Source organism: Dipodomys spectabilis, unplaced genomic scaffold (genome assembly GCF_019054845.1).
Source record: "Dipodomys spectabilis isolate Male_0828 unplaced genomic scaffold, ASM1905484v1 ptg000297l, whole genome shotgun sequence".
Classification (NCBI taxonomy): domain Eukaryota; kingdom Metazoa; phylum Chordata; class Mammalia; order Rodentia; family Heteromyidae; genus Dipodomys; species Dipodomys spectabilis.
The window spans coordinates 1,181,030-1,202,731 of NW_024870974.1; the positions used below are offsets into that span (position 1 = coordinate 1,181,030).

Genomic DNA, 21,702 nt, shown 5'->3' on the forward strand with positions numbered 1-21,702 from the left:
CCCATCCGCCCCCCACCCCAAAACAGGTGCAGACTCCCCACTGAATCTCAGAGCCGAGGTTGACTTTCTTCTTTCGGGTATCTCCCATGGAGCATTTTGAGGAACTCCTTAAATGGTCTCGCCTTCAGGAAAGAGCCAGACTGACCTTTTCCTATCAGTCGTAGGTACGGTCTCTAGAAACAAGGCTCCAATCCGGCGAGGCCCGAACACCTGGCTTTGCCTTGTCACGTAGGGCTGGTACTTCGCCCAGCCTCCCCCCAGCGGTGCCATTAATTTTTAAATAGCTTTACCAGGGGCTGTTGAACTGAACGTGGTCCGTGGGGACCCAAGTCTAACTGTGTCCAGATCCCTGTGGACATTCCTAATGGTGACCCAAGCCTTTCTCACAGGGCGCCGACAGTTCAGTCGCAACCTCCTTCCCAGCACGCGGGTTAACTCTGGCCTTCTCGTGGCCACTCGCTCACTCCTCTGCGATCGTGCATTCGTTCAGCCAATGTCTGCCAAGCTCATGTTAGTTAGACTCCTAGTGTACCCCGCACACACAAGCCAATAACCCAGTTTTCTGTCGCCTGTATGAGGTGACATTAATACTAACAAAGAAACCAGAGAGATGAGGTGATCTACAGCAAAATGCACAACACAAATCGTTGATGCGACCTATGGGCGACCAAAGTCCTTGAGAAAGAAAGTGGAAGAGGGCTCTCACGGTGTTTCCAAGGCCAGGGACAGGTGCTTGTCAAAGAAAGAGGCTTGAGGCTTCCAGAAAAAGAAGGGAGGGAAAAAAAAGCCAGAATACATCAGGAGAGCTGGCTAGTGAACAGAGGTTTCCATTTCTTTTCTCTAAGCCGATACCACCACCACCATCAAATCGGTGGCTTATTTGCAGAAGCTGCCTCTCTGCTTTGTGGTGGGTTTTGGTTTTGGGTTTTTGGTTTGCTTTTTTATTTTTCTTCTATCGGGGAGTGGGTATTGTGTCCATTCTCCAAAGGTAGACAGTCCCTGAGGATCCTGGGCAAAGCAATCTATTACAGGTCCGGTCCCTTCTCCAAGACTCTGCTCTCCAAGTTTCTCCAGGCTGCTTGGGCTTCCACTCCGCACGGCCCGCTGTTAATCTATGCAGCAGTTGTTAGAGGAACCCGGGGGGAAAAGGAAATGTATAACGAAAGCTTATTCGTGAGCAGGAATATACTAATGGAACAATCTGATGTCCTCTTAATCCTATGTAAAAAGCTTTGTCGTCTTCCTAATATTGACTGAATGGGTAATTAATGGCTCTTCATCTAGGCGAATACCCTGTAATCCAAGATAGGCAAAAGACAACAAGCCCAAGGTAAAAGACAAAAGGCCCAACTGCAAGCGCAGGTTCCTCCCCAGGGTATCCAATTGGGAAAGTTTCCTCTCAGAAAAGAAAAAGACATGAACAGGACAATACACCTACCGCATCAGGCCTAGACTTAACCACAACACCTGAGCACCCCGTTCAATTCTCCACTATTTAGTCTCTTCCCTTCCAGTCTTGCTTTTGGCATTTTTTTCTTCTACAGCCATTAGTATCTCCCCACCCTTAATTAAACCCCAACCTTTCATTTAGGGAAGTGATCAATACACACAAGGTCCCCAAAAGGTTAGTACTGCATCAAGCTCCTTTCTAATCTAGGAGATTTCTTTCTTCTTTCCTTCCATCCTTCCTTCCTCCCTTCTTCCTTCTCTATTCCTTTCTCTCTCTCCCCTTCCTTCCTTTCTTTTCTTTCTCTTCCTTCCTTCCTTCCTTTCTTTTTTCCTTCCTTCCTTCCTTCCTATCCTTCTTTCTTTCTTTCTTTCTTTCTTTCTTTCTTTCTTTCTTTCTTTCTTTCTTTCTTTCTTTCTTTCTTTCTTTCTTTCTATCTCTCTTCCTTGCCAGAGCTAGGGTTTCAGTGCTGTCCCTTAGCCTTTTCTGCTCACGGCTGGCATTCTACTTACTACTTAAACTATACCTACACTTTCAGATTTTTGGTGGTAGTTTTTGGTTTCCTGGCTAGGCTGGCTTCTAACTCGATCCTCAGATTTCAGCCTCCTGTGTAGCTAAGATGATAGGCTTGAGCCACAGGCACCCAACTTACAAACCTATTTCTTTTAAAGCTCAATGCATAAAGTCTGTGAAGTCTAAGTTGCAAAGAGAAGGAAGAAATGAATGGAGAGAGCATCTGCAAAGGTGTATATATGTGTTAGAGAACAACGGAGCGTAATTGAATCAACTTCTTTGTGTGGATTTGACATGAAGAGTGCCCAAGATTCTCCTAGCATGTTTCTAACAGGCTGACATTTTAATTTAAACCTTTAGAAGTAATTTATTACTTGGGTTACTACAATGAGGTGGGTTCCTTTTTTTGTTGTCAGCTGACAGCTTTTAAAATATTATTTCGCTAGGGAAATAAAAGCTTCATCTCAGATTATAGGTGGGTATTTTTGGATTTATGTGATTTATGGTCGCCATGACAACTAATGCTGAATGTTAGCTACCAGCATGTCTGGGAGAGAGAAAACAGAAAGAAGGTAGAGGGAGAGAAAGAAAGGGGAGATGAGCTGCAGAGAAGGAAAGAGAAAGAGAGAGGAGTTTCTATCTAATTGTCTTTTTTTTTTTAAGTGGCTTTTTCTTCCTCTTGCCACTTCCTTCCTCCCAAACCTGAATGTCTAGGTTTAACCTCACGGTCATTCATTCCCTTCCCTCCTCTTCTTTCCTCTTCTTTCTTTATTTCCCCCTCATTTCCTCCCCACTTCTCTCTCCCCCCTACACTTCTAACACACATTTATATAATATCATTCTCTCCCTCCTTTTTAAACTTAGTTCCTCCAAATCCTCACTTTCCAGACATTAACTAAACACCTAGTTGACCCATAATGCTCATATCCAAATGGGTGAAGAAAACACTGGCATGTGAGCTTAGACATTTAGGTACTCTGTCCTCAATTCCCCTCTCTTCTCTCAAAGTGAGGTGGAGTTTACCCCCATTAGCATCTTCTAGGCTGCCACCCTTACTTCAGCAGCTTTTTGGCGGCGTGAGTGTCATTTGGGTCTGCAGGGATGAAGAGGGAATGACTTCTGATTTGGGTCTGCAGGGATGAAGAGGGAATGACTTCTGATTCAAGAAAGAGTTGCTTAAGCAAGTCAGTGCCTATTCATTCCTTGTAGGGAATGGGGCAGGGGAGGTGGCGGGGAGGGAAATCGGTCACAACAAAGCTCTTGATTTTGGGGTCAGATTCACGGCAATGGGCAAAGGGGCACCTTTTCAGCTTACTTTGTGAAAAGCCTGGCTGTAGAAAGAGGAGAAAGAAAGGCCAATCTAAGGGCAAGGTGCAAGGTCTCCTTCTGACCTCTGGGCATTATACCACCCACCCTCACACGCACTCACCACCCATCACATGTCTGTGAGCTGAGTCGGGGCAGACCTCATCCTTGAGCTGGCCCTGGGCTGGGCAGCACTCCGGGGGAGGGGGGTCCCCCTTGGTGGCCTGACAGCTCTGAGAGACACAAGGACACAAGCCATCTTCTGGGTGAGCTGTGAGGACAAAAGGCTTCTAGAATTTTCAGGATCTCTTGTTTGGGTCCTAGCCCATGCATACTTTTTGTAGCTCCCAAAAGTGACCACCCAACCCAGCTGTGCCCAGAGATGACCAGAAGGAGTTTGCGGGGAGGGAAAAGGGATAGAAATGGAACACTAAATAGGGTGCAGTTGAATAAGACTTTAAGAATGGTAATTGGTGGCAAATAGGAGCTCAAAACATGCCTGACCCTGCAGGGCACATTTCTCTCCTGGAGGGTCCTTCTTTGAAAGAGTAAGCAAGAATAGCCAATTGAGATGACCGACCCCGGAATCTCCTAGACTCAAAAGCTCAAACTAGCCCTGGGTTTCCTGTTTCCCCTCCCACCCCCCACCCTGCCCAAGGGGAGACTTGTTTCTGAGAGCCAAGCTCATTCTTTTCTGGATTGAAACTTTCTGTGATGAAATCAGTCGTTTCCAATCAAGAATCCAATCGAGAATCCAATTTTCTGGCTTGCACCAATCCTGTAGTGTTGAACTTAGTAGTGCCTGCAACTTGAGTGTGCAATCCAGCTTCTTGCTGCTCTATGCCTGCCAGTGTCCAGTACAAGTCTTCTGCAGGTTAAATATTCGAATCTGTCCACCGCCAGTGCCACCTTGAAAGGATCATTGTAAAGGGAACATTTCTTAGTCTCCCACCACACCCTTCCTTTTTCCCCCATGTAGATTTCATGTTGGAGTCAGTCCTGTTGTTCTGGGGAAAAAGTGTCACTCAATTGTGGCTGTTCAGAGTGTATAAAGTGATTAGGAGATTAGGAGAGGGTTGAGACTCCAACTAGAAAAATGCAAAGAAAATCCTCACTTTAAGTCAATTATGTGGAAAGCTAGGACTCTGTGTGTGCGTGTGTGTGTGTGTGTGTGTGTGTGTGTGTTTATGGGTATGCAAAGATCGATAGATATTCTCTGTATATAGATACTATCTCAATATATTCTGTATATTCTATATCTATATATTTATAGAAATATATGATGAAGCCGGGCGCTGGTGGCTCATGCCTGTAATCCTAGCTACTCAGGAGGCTGAGATCTGAGGATCGCAGTTCAAAGCCAGCCAGGGCAGGGAAGTCTATGAGACTCTTATCTCCAATAAACCACTAGAAAAAAAAACTGGAAGTGACACTATGGCTCAAGCGGTAGAGCACTGGCCTTGAGCTGAAGAGCACAAGGACAGCGCCCAAGCCCAGAGTTCAAGCCCACAACCTACATAAAAAATAAATAAATATATGATAAATGTATATATATATATATTATATTTGAGAAATAAAGCTTTAAGGAGCATGGAAATATGGAGCTCACAGATACACTAAGATTTAAAAGATATATGCATATACATATATTTATATATATCACATATGGGTGATAAGTAAGTTTTGTTTTTGCTCTAACCAGTATTCTAGATTACTATCTTTATTGTCCTCTTGATTTCAGTAGACCCGGACAATTGAAGATTCTTGCTCTTTTTTAGGCTTCAGGGCTACCAGCAAATCCCCAAGCATTTCCAACATGTCTCATACTTTGGCACTATAAGGAGCTGTCACTTACACTTGGGGTTTTCATCCACTTTGGTGGCTGGCTGGCTGAGGTCTTTCCTGTGTGTGTAGGTTTGACAGGATGAAAGTTCCATAGGAAAAGCAGAACCATCCTAGCTTAACAACAACAAAAGCTACGTACATCATAAAAGACAGAGCTGAGAAATGTATATGGCTCTTCAGAGCATCTCAGGTTTTTTGGCGGGGGAAGAGGGGTGAGCATTTTGAAAAAATATCCACACTTCAAACATATCATTTCCTCCAAAACTAAAGTTTTGTGGGGGGGGGTGTTGTTTTTTGTTGGTTTTTTCTTTTTCTTGCAGTTCTGGGATTTGAATCCTGAAACAAGGGAGAGAAAATGCTGTCTATAATGGAATTTTTTTCATTGTTTGATATGATGAAGTCTATTCATGAAGTGAAGTTTTAAGGGGAATGGTATCATAGGAATCATACTGAGGTTTAGAAGAAGAATCTGGAATATGATTAGTAAACACACTGGGCCGAAAAGAGCTGGATTCTTATTGACTTAGTTATAGGTCATCGGCTGGTAGTGCAATGGGAGAAAATATTTACTTTACACATATACTTTATGATCTTGGGGGAATTAGAGGAAATTCAATAAGAAAATGGCTAGAAACATTTAAAACCCTTATTTAAAAGACTTAAGCAAATTAGAGTCTTATCAGATTAAAAACCACTACAAATGTAAGAACATTGTCTTCAGTGGAATGCTGTGGGGTCTGAGAAGGAGATCTTCTGCCAAATCTCAGGGATAAAACACGTCATTTAAGCACCAGATAATGAGCAGAATGTAAATTAATTTCACCTTCTTTACCAACAGGCTGCTGGTATAATATGTATAATTTAGTGATAAGATTGCAGAACCTAATATAGCTAGAGGTAGAAGCTTCAGTTGATGCAGGCCTGTCACGTGGGGTTGTGTTGTCCTCGGAGCAGGTGAGTGTGAGTGTGTGTGTGTGTGTGTGTGTGTGTGTGTGTGTGTGTGTGTGTGTTACATGCGCATGGACTGGGGAGAAGTGGAATAAAAGGTTAAAACCAGAAATGCTGATTGGAAGCTTACCATTGAAGCAAGATTCCCTAGTAGCTAACTGCTTCTTACAGTCAGATAATGGTGGTGGAAGACTTTGAAATGATCCTCGCTTGCTTCGACTTCTCCCAGGTGTATTTAAAATGGGGGAGGAATTTTTATAGATATGATTGGACGCAAAGCAAAGGGGAGAGAAATTTTCTAACCATATTTGCGGTCAGCTTCCTCTGCTCAGTGCTAGACTGAGTAAGTTTTTCAATATGGTGAATAAGGATTCGGAGAGAATTTGTGGCTGAAGATACCTTATGGTGGTGCTGCAAATCATTGACAGTAACGTCAAACAAGTCCACATTCAAAGATGATAACACTAACTCCACAATAAAACAATTGTCAATGCAGAAACCTAGGGGAGATTACTTTGTGTTCTTCAACTGACCTAAGCCAGAGGACAAAAGGACTTTTTTTTTTTGGTCCTGTTACTTTCTAGAGCACTCCTCCGCTACAGTCCCAGCCATGTAAGAAGACTTTGCAAATTTATTTTGCATATATTGCCCTTAGTTCTTTAATTTCCTTGAAATAGAAAATTTCCCTGGGAATAATACTGTAAATAGTTGATTTCCACTACTCCCCCAAGGTGATTTTGTGTTGTTTCATATAAATGAAAAGGGCTTTGTGTGTCCTAGTTGAACGTCGTATCTAAACTTAGCTCACACTCTATACCTCTGCCTGTCTGTACTTTAAATCATTCCAGACAGTCTTGAGTTCCCTAGGAAAAGAAAATGACTGTTAAAAAATTATCCTTGAAATTGGTTATTTGGCAACATCCTTAATTGTATGGAAATTCATTAAAGCATATTTTATATATAATTAGCTCAAGGTTGTTGATTCTACAGGCTCTATGGATTTAAATGTGATTGATAATAAAGTAAACAAGAGAGTCGAATTTAAAGCATGGCTCTCTCGGGTTAGGACGAGCTTAATACAGTGTACAAGGAATTTGAAAGATCTAGGATGTGTGTCTTAATCAGCGTTAAGTAGAATGGATAAGCTTTCCGCGTTTTCAAAACGCTGGGTTAGGGTTTCTCCTCTATTGTGTGCTGCTTTCTGTCTAGGGACTAATAAGCATTACCAGGACGTGATTTGAGGCGACTTTTTATTCTTGTATAAATCCAGAGTGAACCACCAAACAGTTGTTCGTCTACAGCCAAAGTGATTTTCTTTTGACGGGTCCATTTTCTCCTCGATTTCTAATTTATTAGCCTGCCTTCCACCCCACCCCCACCCCACCCCCAGGACCCTATCTCCTTTGCCATTAAAGTAAAGCTTCCTTAGATTAGCGCGGCATTCACCTGACAGACAGTTTGGGGGGGGGGGGGATGGGGGAGGGAGGTAGGGGAGTGGAATTAAGCACGGAAAGGTGATTTGTGGAGGTTTTCATCATTTTGGAGTTCTAGGTAGGGTGTCTTTTTAGACAGAGCTGAGCGGGGCGGGGAGAGGGGAAGAGGGGGGAGTTCTCACTACAAATAGATGTCAGGAGACACAAAAGCAGGAGGCGGGGGGCAAGGTGGCTTGTGGATCCTTCCAACTGTCCACTTTTCTTTCCAAGCTCCATTCCTCCATCCCCAGCACCTATCTTAAAGCCAGATCGCCTGTGGCCGGTGTGGCTGGGCAGGGGCAGAATTCCCAAGAACTTGCCTGTAGAGACCGGGTGGGCGCAGCTAGGAATTAAGCCGGCCCCGCACCGCTGATAGGTGCAGACAGCACAAGGCCTTCCAGGGCGGCTCGGAGCCTCGGGATTGGTGTGGAGTCACGTCACTCCCAGCCGGGGGGAAGGGTCTAGGGAGGAGGAGGAGGAGAAGAAGGAGGAGGAGGAGGAGGAGGCGGAGGCGGGGAGCGCCGGGGAGGGCAGCTGCAGAGTGACGTCTCAGCAGCAGGAAGCCCGCCTCTGGTTTTAAGATGTTAGGCCAACAGGGAAGCGCGGAGCCGCAGATCTGGTCGGACGCTGGCGGGGGTGCTTGGAGCTGAGCAGCGCTGGGGCCCGGCTCCGGCTCGACGGGCCGGCGGAGGGGGGTGGTGTGTGCATGCGCTCTGCCCGGGGGGTGTGCTCGGGGGGTCCCGCGCCGCTGCTGTGGCCCAGGCCTCCGCTGCGGGAGATCTAATATCAGCTACCTGTCCCTGTCACTCTTGACACTTCGCTGTCAGGGCTGCCGCGCCGGGGGCGGGCGGAGCGCGAGCGGCGTTAGCTTTCCTTATTGGAGAGGTATTTGGGGGAGGGAGGGAGGGAACGAGGGGGGTCTTGGCCCATTCTTGTTTCGCTTTGGATCTCCGAAGCCTGCTCCCCAAAGACGCTCGGAGCGGGTGCCCTCCCGCCCACACTCCCCCCCCCTTCCATGTCTCCGATTGCGCGCCGCTGACACTCGGTTGTTGGACTTTTTTTTTCTTCTTCTTCTCCCGCTTTGAGCCTTCCGGAGGAGACAGGGGGCGGCTTGGCTGCAGGACTTGGCGGGGGTGACGTCCCCAGGCTCTAGCCCCGGTCGCCAGCGCAGGGGTAGGGAGGAGGGAAACTCCGCGCCTAGAGCGCAATCCAGGAACGGGCGGCGCGGTACACCCCCTTGGGGGGTCGCGGGGCGCGAGCCCAGGACTCGTAGCGCTGCTCACTCCCTCGTCCATGAACTGCATGAAAGGCCCGCTGCACTCGGAGCACCGTGCGGTCGGGACCAAGCTGCTGGCCGCCTCCTCGTCCGCCTCCTGTCACCATCCCCAGCCACTAGCCATGGCTTCGGTCCTGGCTCCCGGTCAGCCCCGCTCCCTGGACTCCTCCAAGCACAGGCTAGAGGTGCACACCATCTCCGACACCTCCAGCCCAGAGACCACAGGTAAGGCGCCTCGCCGCCCCGCGGACACCTCCCAAACCGCCCGGCACCGCCAGATCCCTGGATCTCAGCGCCCTTCCCATCCCGCCCCGAGGAAATCGCCCCTCTTAGGGAGGAAGGGGGGGGGGAGTGCGGTGGGGGAGTGGTCGTCCCGCTGGATCTCTGCAGAACTTCCGGGAGCCGGGATTCTGAAGACCCGATCTTTACACTCTACCTTCTCTAACCTGGCTCGTGGGGCGCGAATGTCTCGTGCAATACACCCCCACCCACCTCCTAACCTGGCCTCCTTTCTGTGTCCTGGGTCACCAAAGTTCCACCTCTTGATTCAAGGGCGTTGGGAGGCCACCCCACCTCCACTCTTGCTCGCCTCTGAAGGAAGGAACTCCCCTGGTTAGGAAAGGATTTTCTGAAACCACTCCGAAACGCTGCTCTCCGAGAGGTTCCCTTACCCATACTCTCCCTCCTACTTTGCCCCCCTCCCCCCCCCCAAAAAAAAGAGCTGGCGAACTTGAGTGCCTAATCGAATCCCAGCGTCTACTTCTCCGAGCCTTTCCCAAACCGCATGGAAATCGGAGATTTCTCCGGGGGGGGGGGGGTGTGGAATACGTGGGGGGGGGGGGGGAGTCTGTAAAACGCGCGCGCGCGCGCGTCCCCAGAGACTTTGGTATGTCTGCGCACAGAGGCGGAGAAATCCACTTTGAAAGCGCGGGCTATTAAAAAAAAAAAAAAAAGATCGTGCCGCCTCCATGAGATAAACATGTAAATAAAACGCGCGGGCGCTGCGCGGGGGAGGGGAGGAGATGGGGCGCACACACCCACACTTTCATCTGCACACCCCACCGACCCAGGGCTCCCTTGGCCACGTCCGAGCCGCCGGCTGGCGGGCCGCGCACCGCACCGTTCCGCACCGCCTCGGCCGCCCGTCGGGTCCAGGGAAAAGACGCGGGTTGCAGGTGGGCCCTCTGAGCCAAGTCTTTGTGTGTTTCATTTTCAGAGAAAGATAAGAGCCAGCAGGGAAAGAATGAAGACGTGGGCGCCGAAGACCCCTCCAAGAAGAAACGCCAACGGCGACAGCGGACTCATTTTACCAGCCAGCAGCTGCAGGAGCTAGAAGCCACTTTTCAAAGGAACCGCTACCCCGACATGTCCACGCGCGAAGAAATCGCCGTGTGGACCAATCTCACGGAAGCCCGAGTCCGGGTAGGAGCCAGGAACTCAGTTTTGGGGAGAGGGTTGCGGGCATGGTGGAGCTGCAGGCCCGGTAGATGTGCGGGGCAGGGAGCGGGGGAATGGAGGTGGTGGCTCGGGCCCCCTGCAAGGCGCGGGCGAGGAGCCTCTCGGCTCGGGCGCCAGGCTTCCGAGCAGCGAGGGTAACAAGGTAACAGCTCCCCCTTCCGAGGCCGAGCTGCCCCAGCCAGGCACTGGCGCCCGGAGCCGCACCCGCTCTCTGCCCGCCATCCTGCGCCTACCCAAGCTGGGCCGCGTGGGCATTCCTCTCCAAAGGGCATTGTGTTCCCGGCTTACAGTCGCCAGACGAGCACTAATAAAATCCCTCCCGGCCAAAAGCGGCAAACAGGCTCCAACCTGTGCTCCTTTAACAAGGAAAACCCGCCCGAGACAAGCAAGGGTGGGCCCTCACTAAACAGCGTTCCCTCCCCGCCTGGCCCAGCCTCTTCTCTCTGGGCCTCGGTCGCACACCTTACAAGGCCTTTTTTGGGGGGGTGGGGGGGTTGACCGCTCTGATCTCTCTCACACCCTATCCTCCCCTAGTTCTGTAATTTCCGCGAGCAAACTACGATTCTGCTAGCTCTCTTAGAAAGAAAAAAAGGGGGGGGGGGACTTTTCAATTTGGTTTATTTATCTTCTCTCAGGAGTTGAACTCTTTGAAGACTGATTCACCCCTCCGCTTAATTATAATCATAGTTTTTTTTTTTTAAAAAAAGAGAGCTTACCTTAGCTTTGTAGCAAATCTGCACTTTATGGATTGGCAACAAAAAAAAAAAAAGGAGAGAGAGATTAAATAAAATCAACCAATAGCAACATCCTGGTTTAGGCTGGTCGATGGAAATTTCCAAAATTGTTAGGATTTCTGGAAGCAGAAAACAGAACTAAGCAGCATCCAGAGGCCTTTTTGGTTTTGGTTTTGGTTCTTGTATTCTGTATAGAAAAATAAAATTCTTCTGGGTAAAGAATGAAAAATAAAGAGACCCTTAGATAATAATAATAACAACGAAATAAAAACCCAGAGGCGCTCCAACCATAAAGGGAAGGAAATTCTGGGTGGCACTTGTGCGGGGTCTGAGGCTACGCTAGTAGATAAAAGAGCCCGGCTGGAGTTGGAAATGGTTTTACTTTAACCGCTCGGGGCCCGAGCGTTCGGGCAGGGACCTCGTGGTTTTGCGCAAGGTCAGCCTTTCATTCGCTTTAGAGCGTCTGGGAACGGGCCTTGCACGTACTCCTCTCGCCTGGGCAAAGTTTAGAACGCTTAGGGTGGAAATGGCAAGTCATTAAAGTGAAAAGGCCGTTCGTGGTTCCCTGGACTCTTTGGGAAAAGCCTCTCCACTCCACTGGCTTTTTCTGCAGCCCTCCCAGGTCCAGTGCAGCGCGGTGCACGTTTCTCTCTCCCCCTCGTTCTTTGGGTCAGCCAAGTGGGAGGGAGGGAGGCGTGCTTTTTATAGCAGACGGGTGCAGAGGACGGAGGATAAAAAGGAAATTGAGAATGGAAGGGGGGGAAAAAGGAAGAAAAAAAAAGGCGGATTAGGCGGCTGGGCCCGCCGGAGATGTGTAATGTGAAACATCACTGGTGTCTGCTTAGGGACGTGGAGCCAGGCCTTGCTCCAATACACAAAAGCCGCCGTCTGGGGCCACCAGCAGGCCCGATGTGGATTGGGAGAGGGGTTGCGGCGGGGCCACGGGACGCAGATGGGGTCTGGCCTGCCTAGGCAATCACCGGAGAAACCAAATTATCCCACTGGGCCGGGCCAGGCTTTAGGTGGGCAGAGAGAGCTAGGAGGCTCTGAGGGTAGGAAGTGGAGGGAATGGGCTGTAGATGGACCCATGGTGGGTTCTCCAACTTTTACGCGCCCAGCTCGTGGGATTTAACCCGGAGCTTTTTTATTTGGTTGTTTTTTTTCTAAGCGTAGAAGAATGCGGTGTCCAGGCCCGGGTTTCAGGACCGCGTTGGCGGGGGTGGGGTGGTGGTGGGAATGTGTGGAGGACGGCGGCGGAGGTGCTAGGGAGGAGGGAGGAGCTGCGGGGGGGAGCGCAGGCCCTCAGGTGCCCTCCCAGGCCCTGGTCCTCGTCGCTGGGTTTGTGGCTTTGGAATGGAAGCAAGATTGCCAGGTCGGGGAACGGTTGGGCCTAAAGCTGACTGATCCCGGTTTCTTTTAGACGAAGTGTTCTGGGATCCAGGGGAAGGGCCTGGGTTAGCGATCCAGCCCCCCGCAGGCCACTGGGCGTCGGACTAGGGATTGTGACCCAGCCTTGGGCCCAGGATCGCCCGAGCGGAGCGGGCTGCATCACCCAGGACAGGCCTCGGTAGCTTAGCAGTGTGGGCGGCGGAGACTCCTAACCCTGAAGACGCAGACAGACGCGCGTGCGCGGCTGGGGGGCGGGAGGGGGGTGGGCTCCGATGCTTTGATCGATCATGATTTTACTAATCTGTTCTGTGGCCTCTGTTTGTTCCCTTGCCCTCCCCCCACTCCCCCTCCTTTCCGGTCCCCTCATCATCCTCAGGTTTGGTTTAAGAACCGCCGGGCTAAATGGAGAAAGCGAGAGCGCAACCAGCAGGCCGAGCTATGCAAGAATGGCTTTGGGCCACAATTCAACGGGCTCATGCAGCCCTACGACGACATGTACCCCGGCTACTCCTACAACAACTGGGCTGCCAAGGGCCTCACGTCGGCCTCGCTGTCCACCAAGAGCTTCCCCTTCTTCAACTCTATGAACGTCAACCCCCTGTCGTCGCAGAGTATGTTCTCCCCGCCCAATTCCATCTCGTCCATGAGTATGTCGTCCAGCATGGTGCCCTCGGCGGTGACGGGCGTCCCGGGCTCCAGTCTCAATAGCCTGAATAACTTGAACAACCTGAGCAGCCCATCGCTGAATTCCGCCGTGCCGACGCCCGCCTGTCCTTACGCGCCGCCGACTCCGCCGTACGTTTATAGGGACACGTGTAACTCGAGCCTGGCCAGCCTGAGACTGAAAGCCAAGCAGCATTCTAGCTTTGGCTATGCCAGCGTGCAGAACCCGGCGTCCAACCTGAGCGCTTGCCAGTACGCCGTGGACCGGCCGGTGTGAGCCTGAGCCGCGCGCGCGTGCGCGCTGCGCCGGGAGCCTAGGACTGTGCCGAAGGGGCAGCTCCGCCCTTGAAAAGACTTGGGAGAAGGTCGTGCGCACTAAAGAAAGGCAGAGGAAAAGAGGATAGAGGGGGGGGAAAAGGAAACCACTGATTTCAAGAGAGATAGAGAAAGAGAGAGAGAAAGAGAGAGAGAGGGAAAGAGAAGGAAAGAGAGTTCCTTTGATTTCAAAGGAATGGTCTCCGTGTCTGACATCTTTCACTCAAAAGTATTTCTTTCCAACACTTGCAAGGACATGTTACACCAACAAAACGTTTGACTGGATATGACATTTTAACATTACTATAAGCTTGTTATTTTTTAAGTTTAGCCTTGTTAACATTAAAATGACTGAAAGGATGTATATATATGGAAATGTCAAATTAATTTTATAAAAGCAGTTGTTAGTAATATCACAACAGTGTTTTTAAAGGTTAGGCTTTAAAATAAAGCATGTTATACAGAAGCGATTAGGTTTTTTTCGCTTGCGAGCAAGGGAATGTATATACTAAATGCCACACTGTATGTTTCTAACCTATTATTATTATAAAAATGTGTGAATATCAGTTTTAGAATAGTTTCTCTGGTGGATGCAATGATGTTTCTGAAACTGCTATGTACAACCTACCCTGTGTATAACATTTCGTACAATATTATTGTTTTACTTTTCAGCAAATATGAAAAAAATATGTGTTTTATTTCATGGGAGTAAAATATACTGCATACAAATTGGTCTGGATTCTTTCTCCTCCCTCTGCTGTCACCTAGCCAGGGAGTCTTATTTACTGACCCCCTAAACAAAACCAGTCTCCCCTGGCTCTCTGCTAAACTTGTAAGGTATCAGTATTTATTTAAATTTGGTAGAAATAAATGATAACCAGTCATTCATCAGAAACTAAAAAATAAAGTGGGGGGGGGGAACACTCCTACAGTGGAGGAGAAAGACTTCAAAGTCTGGTCTTGCATCTCAGATTTTTTTTTTTTTTTTTTTTTGCTTAAACCCAGAAGATTCCATTAGTGCTAGCAAATAATGAAACAGAGAGAGAGAAGAAGAAGAAGGTTGAAAGAAATGTAGAAGTATACCAATTTGCAATGACTCTGGTTTACTCCATTAGAGGAGAGAGCCACACCTCCAGTAAAGTGTTCTGGAGAAATCTGCGAGTGTCCACATGTCCAGTTTATATACATTCCTTTTTAGGAGGAATACATCTATAATAAATTCACAAGGAAAAATCCTCCAGTTCAAAATATTTAGGCCTCGGCGTTTATCTTTAAGGCTTAAGTAGAGAGATCCTTCATGCTATATTGCATTACTATTTCTAAATCCTTTGGAGACATTAAAAGAAACAAAGACCATTTCTAATAACTACAAGCCTCCAGCTTTTTTTTTCCCGTTTCAAAGAGCCCAGAGGTTGAGAGGTTAGAGTAAAGTTTCCTGAGTCTTGTCCAGCAATATGTAGTTGAGGTAAAGGTCAGGATCCCCGTGTTTTGTTTTAAATAATATTGACCCATTAATTCTAAACCTGCTTGTTCCTGAAATTATACAGGATTATAGTTTGCAAACTGCGGGACAATGAAGCAAATCAAGATGAATTACAGCCCTGGCCCTCCCTCCTACCCTTTGACGTCTAATCAGGAATCAGGTCCCTGTGAGTGTTTTAAAGAACTTGAAGCACACGGTCCACCTTCATCAGCTCTTTTCAGCTTTTTTTTTTTTTAATGTGAAATTTGATTTCATAACGAATAGTAGCAAAATAGGACCGGTTCCCAAAGAGTTCATCACCAGGGTTGAGATGGATTTAGAGTGGAGGAGGGTGAGTGCGAAGTCTTTTGTTATTCTTGTCACCTCCCTCCTCCCCTTTCCCAGTACGCTAGGACAAACACCAAGCCTGAGATCCGAAAGTGAAAAGTAGCCGCAGTCGAGAAAAACCTGTGTTTTTGCACTTAGATGGCTTTTGTCTGAAATTTTAACCTAGCTCAGACACTGAGTCTTTGTTCTGCAAGGAGTTGTTGCTGCTGCTTACGGAGGACGCAGATCAAAATACCCCGACTTAAGACCAGTGCCCAACGCAATTTAACTTTCTTTCTCTTTTAAAGCTTTGCTTCCGACCTGTGACCGGTGGCAGAATCATGTGGCAGTCGGGGTGGGAAGTGCGGGAAGGGGGGGTGCAGATAAAAGCCCTTTGGACGAGGGTTACCTCGGTCCCTGTTATTCGCTCGGGAGCAGTGGAGAGGAAAGCGGTCCCCAAGGGCGGACTTTGGCTCCTGGAGCCCCAGGGGCCCAGCGATCTCCGCCACCCCAGCCTCGAGAGGGGGTGGAGTGGGGGTGGGGTGGGAGGGGAGAAACTGGGATTTGGGGATCCAGACTTGGAAGCGCCGAGGAGACCTGTGGGGACAGATTGGCTTCTCCACCAGGCGCGCAGAGGGTGATATTTGGAAGAGACGATGGACGCACTACGGCCTAGTCTCTTGGATGCCTCATACAGAACTCGACTCCAGCTAATCAACCAATCTGCGGAAGAAGAAGAAGAAGAAGAAAATGACTTACAGGTTTGGAAGTAGTTGTCACGATTTAGAAGTGTGTGTGTGGTGGGGGCGGGGAAGGGGAGACGGGACCGAAGAGGAGGGTGGAAGCCTCCGGCTCCTTTGCTGCTACGATTTCCAGAAGGAAAAGTTGTACCTGATCCTGGCTTCGAGCCCTACTCCTCAGTGGCTCACCAGCCAGGCCACCTCTCTTAGTTCCGGGGAGCCGTCTAGAGGGCCCCCCTCTACCCCCTCCTGCTCCAGCCTTCGCTGCAGCCACCAGCTCGGTTCCACTCAATCGATTTCTGATGCACGTCAACACTTATTACCGGTGAGTGTGAGGGTATTTTTTCTTGCCTCCTTCTCTAGGTCTCTTAATGATTTCTGAGCTAGTTGTGCATTAAAGTGCTTAAAGGAACCTTTAATGTAATCTATAGCATGAAGACCAACCTCTCTCCATCCCCCCCCCCACATCCCTCCGAGTTTTAAAAAAAATGGCGAGTTTGAGGTCTTCCGGAGAGCGTCAGCCCACCACCGCTGCCCACCTTCTCTGGTGCCCAGAGGTTGGGCTGGCCAGGCACAGAAGGCCTGTATGGGCACACCATCAGAGCTGTAGGGGCTTCAGTGACCACCTGTTACTCTCTTGCTCCTTTCCCTACCTTTCTGTCTCTGGCTTATTCTCTAGTTGTTGTTGTATTTTTTTTTTAATTTTATCTTTTAAAAACTTTCTGAGACATTTTTTAAGTCCTCAACTCCCCCCCCCCCCATGGAATGCCCAGTTCGGATGAGGAAAGGTGTACCCTTCACCCACATTTCGCTACGCTTCCACTTCCTAAATCTCTGCTTTTAAATGCCTTACATTTTTTTAAATTTAATTTTAATATATCTTGGGAAACCTGGGGTCTATCTGCAGTTCAGTTGGACCAAAAGTTCTCCCTGGCCACACCACCACCCTTTTCCAACAAGGTGCTGAAAGGAGGGAGGTGTTTGTTTGTTTGTTTCTGTTTTTTGACAGTAACAAAAAAATTAATGGGGAAAACACAGTGTCTTAAAAATCCCAATATTCCTCGATAGCCCTATAAATTAACCCTGCAGAGAGCCGTGAGCCCTTTTAAGGCGAACCTATAAAAATCCTGCCCGACCTCACCAGAGACCAGCCCTCCCCCTAACCTCTGTGACCAGACAAAGGTCTGTCTTGCAATCCACATCCTACTCCACAAATCCCCAACCGCCATCACGAAGGACCATTCCCGAGCCTCTGCCATGGCTCTGGCTGGACAATTCAACTTTTTAAAATTCTTTTTAAAAAGAGGGGTTAGGAAGAGGTGTAATCAGATCACAGGCCTTTATGAATATAGACTCTTGATTGATGGATTGATTTATAAACTCCTGGAGAACAGTAGTTAATGTAAAGCACACAGAGATGAGAGAAATTTCTAATAGCAGATTTTCAGAAGTTTTTTTTTTAAAACCCTTTTCTCTCTCAACCTTCCAAACAATTGCATTTTAACTGAATTTGAGAGATTGCTAATTCAAGATGAGATTTAAAAAAAAAAAAAACTGGGTTAAGTAGAAATACCATGTTAAACAGTAACTGATTTACCTCTTTAGCTTTAGCAGACCAAATCAAGAGAATTTTACTCCAATCCTAAAAGTTTTAGTACCCTTTCTACCTTCCATTTCTTCTGTCTCTATGCCAGTGGAAACCTTCTCCTTATTAACGTTTTATCTGAAAGTGTAGAGAGCAGAATTTATTGTGTATGAGGTGCATAACTTCATTTATATGCTTGGTATTTTGTGCGTGTGGTGTAAATGTCGATTTTAGATTTGTTTTCGGGATTGGGGGAAGTCCTGTGAGAAATAAAACATGCTAATGAAGAGCTACCTTGACTACCTTTAAATAATGTAACTGCCTTTAAACTTTAACTACTTTGAAATTTTATTTTGTAAGAATACACTATGAACAGTTCGGTGGTAGTTATGAAAAAAACAGGAGATACTTAAGTGTAAACTCCTAAGCCAAAAAAAAAAAGTGCTAAAAGAACCATCCTTTTAGTTCCAGAGAAATACGTTTACAACGTTCAGTGCCTATAAGGAAAAGACATTTACGGAAAAGGACATTGTGTCTGTGATATTGATGGATCGTTCCAGGACTACTTCTCTTATTCTAAGAGTCTAGCAACCAAAAAAAAAAAAAAAAAAAGTCTAAGGTGTTACTCCTGATCTATCTTCCTTCCTTCCTTCCTTCCTTCCTTCCTTCCTTCCTTCCTTCCTTCCTTCCTTCTTTCCTTTCTTCCTTCCTTCCTTCCTTCATTTCTTTCTTTCTTTCCTCCTTCCTCTTTTCTTTGTCTACAGCAAAAATTCTGCTTTGCTTCGTCTTATTTTCTCTTTTCCCTCTTCTATCCATTTAGAAAATGGCTCTTATACCAAGATCTAACGTACCAAGATAAAGGCATGGAGTTTCCGCAGAGCTGATGGCTTGCTCTCCCCAGAGTCCTGGGCTTCGCCAGCAGTTTGCCAAAGAAACTCTCACCCGCATACAATCCTGGGCAGGAATCCCCTCCCTAGCGGGGGGGGTGGGAGGGAGGAGGGGATGGGGGGGAGGAGGAGTGACCCTCTGGGAAGAAGAGACCTCAGCCGTCCCCGGTGGTCCCCAAGAGAGCGCGCTGTGTCACCTCCTGGAATGTAACTCGGAACTCACACTCGTTGGAGCCCAGCGTTGGGGCCGGTTCACCAACTCTGCCTGGCTGCTGCTTTCTCGGCGTGGGCATTACCGTGCCATGACTGCACCCAATAAAAACCCCGATGGCATCTTTCTCTGTCCTTCCGGATGGACTGGCACAGCCTTCTCCCGCGTCCCTACGCGCGCGGTGCCCGCCTTTGGTGGCCCGTGTCTCTGGCGGCGTCACCCATGCTGGGCGCTGGCCTGGGGGAGGGGGAGGGGAGAGATCATAGACCCAGGGTGAAGACCCTGCCCACCCACCAGGGCGAGAAAACCGGGCTCTGCCTGCCAGAGCCCGGCTCCAGGCTCCAGAACACACACACACACACACACACACACACACACACACACACACACAATACTACATATAATATATAATACTATATGTAATATATAATACTATATAGTAATACTATATATATATATATATATAGTATTCTATACTATAGTATTCTCTACTTTAGGGACTCCCAGCAGCTCCAGGCCACCCCTACTCCCCCCACCCCACCCCCCACCGCTTGAAGTCTAGGCAGTCGGTCTTATCTGATGAGGCCGCGTTGTTTATCTGTTTCTCTGACAAAGAAGAAGGGGGGGAAAAATCCTCCCGCCCATCCTGGGCTGCAGACCCCAAGCCCCGAACTTCCACTAGCGTGGCTGGGACCGTGGATCGGCACGTTTTGGATGTCTGATCTTGGCCCGAGCCGTGAGGCCTGACGGGTTGATCAACTTTAGAAGCAACCCCAACCACCTGCAACCACCACCGGTGGCCTAAGCCGTGGTTTGGGACCAACTCGATCCTCTCCGACCTCTCTCCCATGACCACAGCCACTGCTACGTCTTTAAAGATCGTTTTGGGGTTAGCTTTCCTGGGGAAAGGGCCTGTGGTAAGCCATCCTCTCTCCCTTTCAGAGGCTTACACAGAACCTGGAACCCACAGAGTCACCCTGGGTTTTGTCCCATTGGGTCCCGAGGTACCCTGGTTTCCAATGCATCGGCACAACCAAATCCAAATTGAACCTGCCTCCCCTCCCCCTCCGCAGCCTATAGCCCCAAGTGGATCATCCAGGTCCCCTGGAGTGGACAGTTCCTCAGAGGGTCTAGCTGGGGACAGGCATCGCCCAGGACCTGGGTGGCTCCCTCCTGGGCGGTCCTGGGCGAGACCTTGGAACCAAGCCTCAGGAGGCGCGCTGGCTGCGGATGCCACAGCTAGTCCACTCACATCCCCCGCCACAGGAGTCTCCCGCACACCACGTCCCTCCTCACCCTCTCGGTGGCCTGAGCTTCTTCATTCTAGGGTGGTCAGTACCCTGAGTGGGTCATCCCTGCCTGCTTCCTACACAAACTGCCTTGGAATCCTGGGATTGAACATTAACTGGCCCAAGCTATAGAGTAAGGTAAAACGTTACATATAAAAATGAATCATCCATTCCATGGCGGTATAGCCCGCTGTGCGGCCACAGCAGCAGCCCTGGCCCTGTGCGGGCCCACTCTCCCAACTGCCACATGCCTGGAGACCACAGGTGGTTGAAGACAGGCAGGGAACTGCAAGGCCACCTTGCAAGTTCTTTGAGCTTTAGCACAAACAGACGTCCTTTCTCTCACTCCCAAAGTTCAGGTCTCCATCTCTTACCAAGGTCAGCAGAGGCCGATGCAATCTGGGAGAAACAGCTACCTTCAGTGCTGGGAAGCTTTAGGTCTCCGTCCCCCTGGTGCTGGAGGAGGCAGGATTCTGAGGGACAGGACTGGACGGGAAGGGAATGACAGCAGAATCCTAGAAATCCAGATCTGGTGAAGACAGGAAGGGTAAAAGGTGGGTGACATGTGGAATTTGGAGCTGGCCTGGGGGCAGAGACCCCACACAAGCTGTTGGTTGGTGGCTTGAGAGAAAAATCCCAGGCTCTGGCTGAACATCCCACCCTCCTCTCCCAACACACCCAGTCTTGAGCTCTGCCTTTTCTGACTCTGACTGATTTGTTTCTTTCAACATAAATAATCTCAAGTAACAATGTTACTTCTCCATTGATTTATGTACTAGGGCCACGTGTCTAGACAAATATACAGAATTTATGAAAAGATAACAAACCCCAGGTATTATACAAGACTGTGCACCTCCTGGCTTCTCATACCTTCACTTGGAAACATTAACAACTCAGGGGCAGAGCAAATTCCTGACGACGAAGGTGATTCCTTTTCTCTCTCTGCCCTTCTGCTTAATCCTCCATTCCCTTCCCCCCATTCACAGAAACAGATAAAGTGAGTACAAGCAAGAGAAAGCTAGGATGCGACATGGAGCTCTCCAGGGTTGCTAATAAATGATAGAGATTTTTATACTGTGTGTGTGTGTGTGTGTGTGTGTGTGTGTATTGGTACTCAGGCTTGAACTCAGGTACTTTGACTTGGCTTTTTTTTTTTTAACCACTTGAGCCACATCTCCACTTTTGGCTTATTTTGGGGAGGGGGGTGTTAATTGGATAAGACTTTCCTACCTGGGCTGGCTTTAAACTGGGATCCTAAGATCTCAGCCTCTAAGTAGCTGAGATTACAGGTATCTGTCAATGCCTTGGCAAGTTGTTATATTTCCTAAAACAACTGGTTTGTTGCTTATGCAGAAGAGTTACTTGATTTAAAATGCATATTATCCTTTATTCTTCCCAGGTGGAACTTTTTCTCCCAAGCTGGACAGTACCTCTGAACTATTTGCTGGAACAGCAGAATTTTTTTTTTCTAAGAGCATTCACCTAAATCTTTGCAGCAGGCTTGTGGGGTGGGGGAGGGGAGAATGTGGAATTGCGCATGTCAGCTTTATAGTCTGAATGACTTCATGCAGTATGTTCTTAGCTTCTCCAAAGGCTGTCACTTCTTCATTGCATTCACAGCCTGTATGGTAATCCTAAGACTTCAGGAGAGGGCTTTGGGCCCTCAGCAGAGACAAGGAGTGAACAAGGTCCTCCAGAAAGAGCATACATCCAGCTTGCATAGAGTAATGTGTCCAGACATTAATTGAGTACATCTATTCAGTTCTTTGGTACAGAGTCTTGCTTGAGTTGAAAATGTAGTTACATAATCTCTTCACTTCTTGTAGCTTGTCACTG

General features: G+C 48.5%; 1 protein-coding gene and 1 long non-coding RNA gene across 2 annotated transcripts; one reads left to right on the forward strand and one right to left on the reverse strand.

The window, feature by feature from the left end:
• Positions 1 to 1,679: 1,679 nt before the first annotated feature.
• LOC122127060 lies at positions 1,680 to 16,216 on the reverse strand. Its single transcript, XR_006151072.1, has 4 exons — positions 16,138 to 16,216; positions 14,963 to 14,966; positions 8,532 to 8,540; positions 1,680 to 1,692 (listed from the first exon to the last, which is right to left on the reverse strand). It is a non-coding gene; the product is annotated as an uncharacterized LOC122127060 (long non-coding RNA).
• Positions 8,436 to 14,104, forward strand: Pitx2 (paired like homeodomain 2). The gene is made up of 3 exons (XM_042701568.1): positions 8,436 to 9,031; positions 10,023 to 10,228; positions 12,764 to 14,104. Exons 1-3 carry the CDS (start codon positions 8,824 to 8,826, stop codon positions 13,325 to 13,327), a joined length of 978 nt encoding a protein of 325 aa, XP_042557502.1. The 5' UTR covers positions 8,436 to 8,823; the 3' UTR covers positions 13,328 to 14,104.
• Positions 16,217 to 21,702: the final 5,486 nt, after the last annotated feature.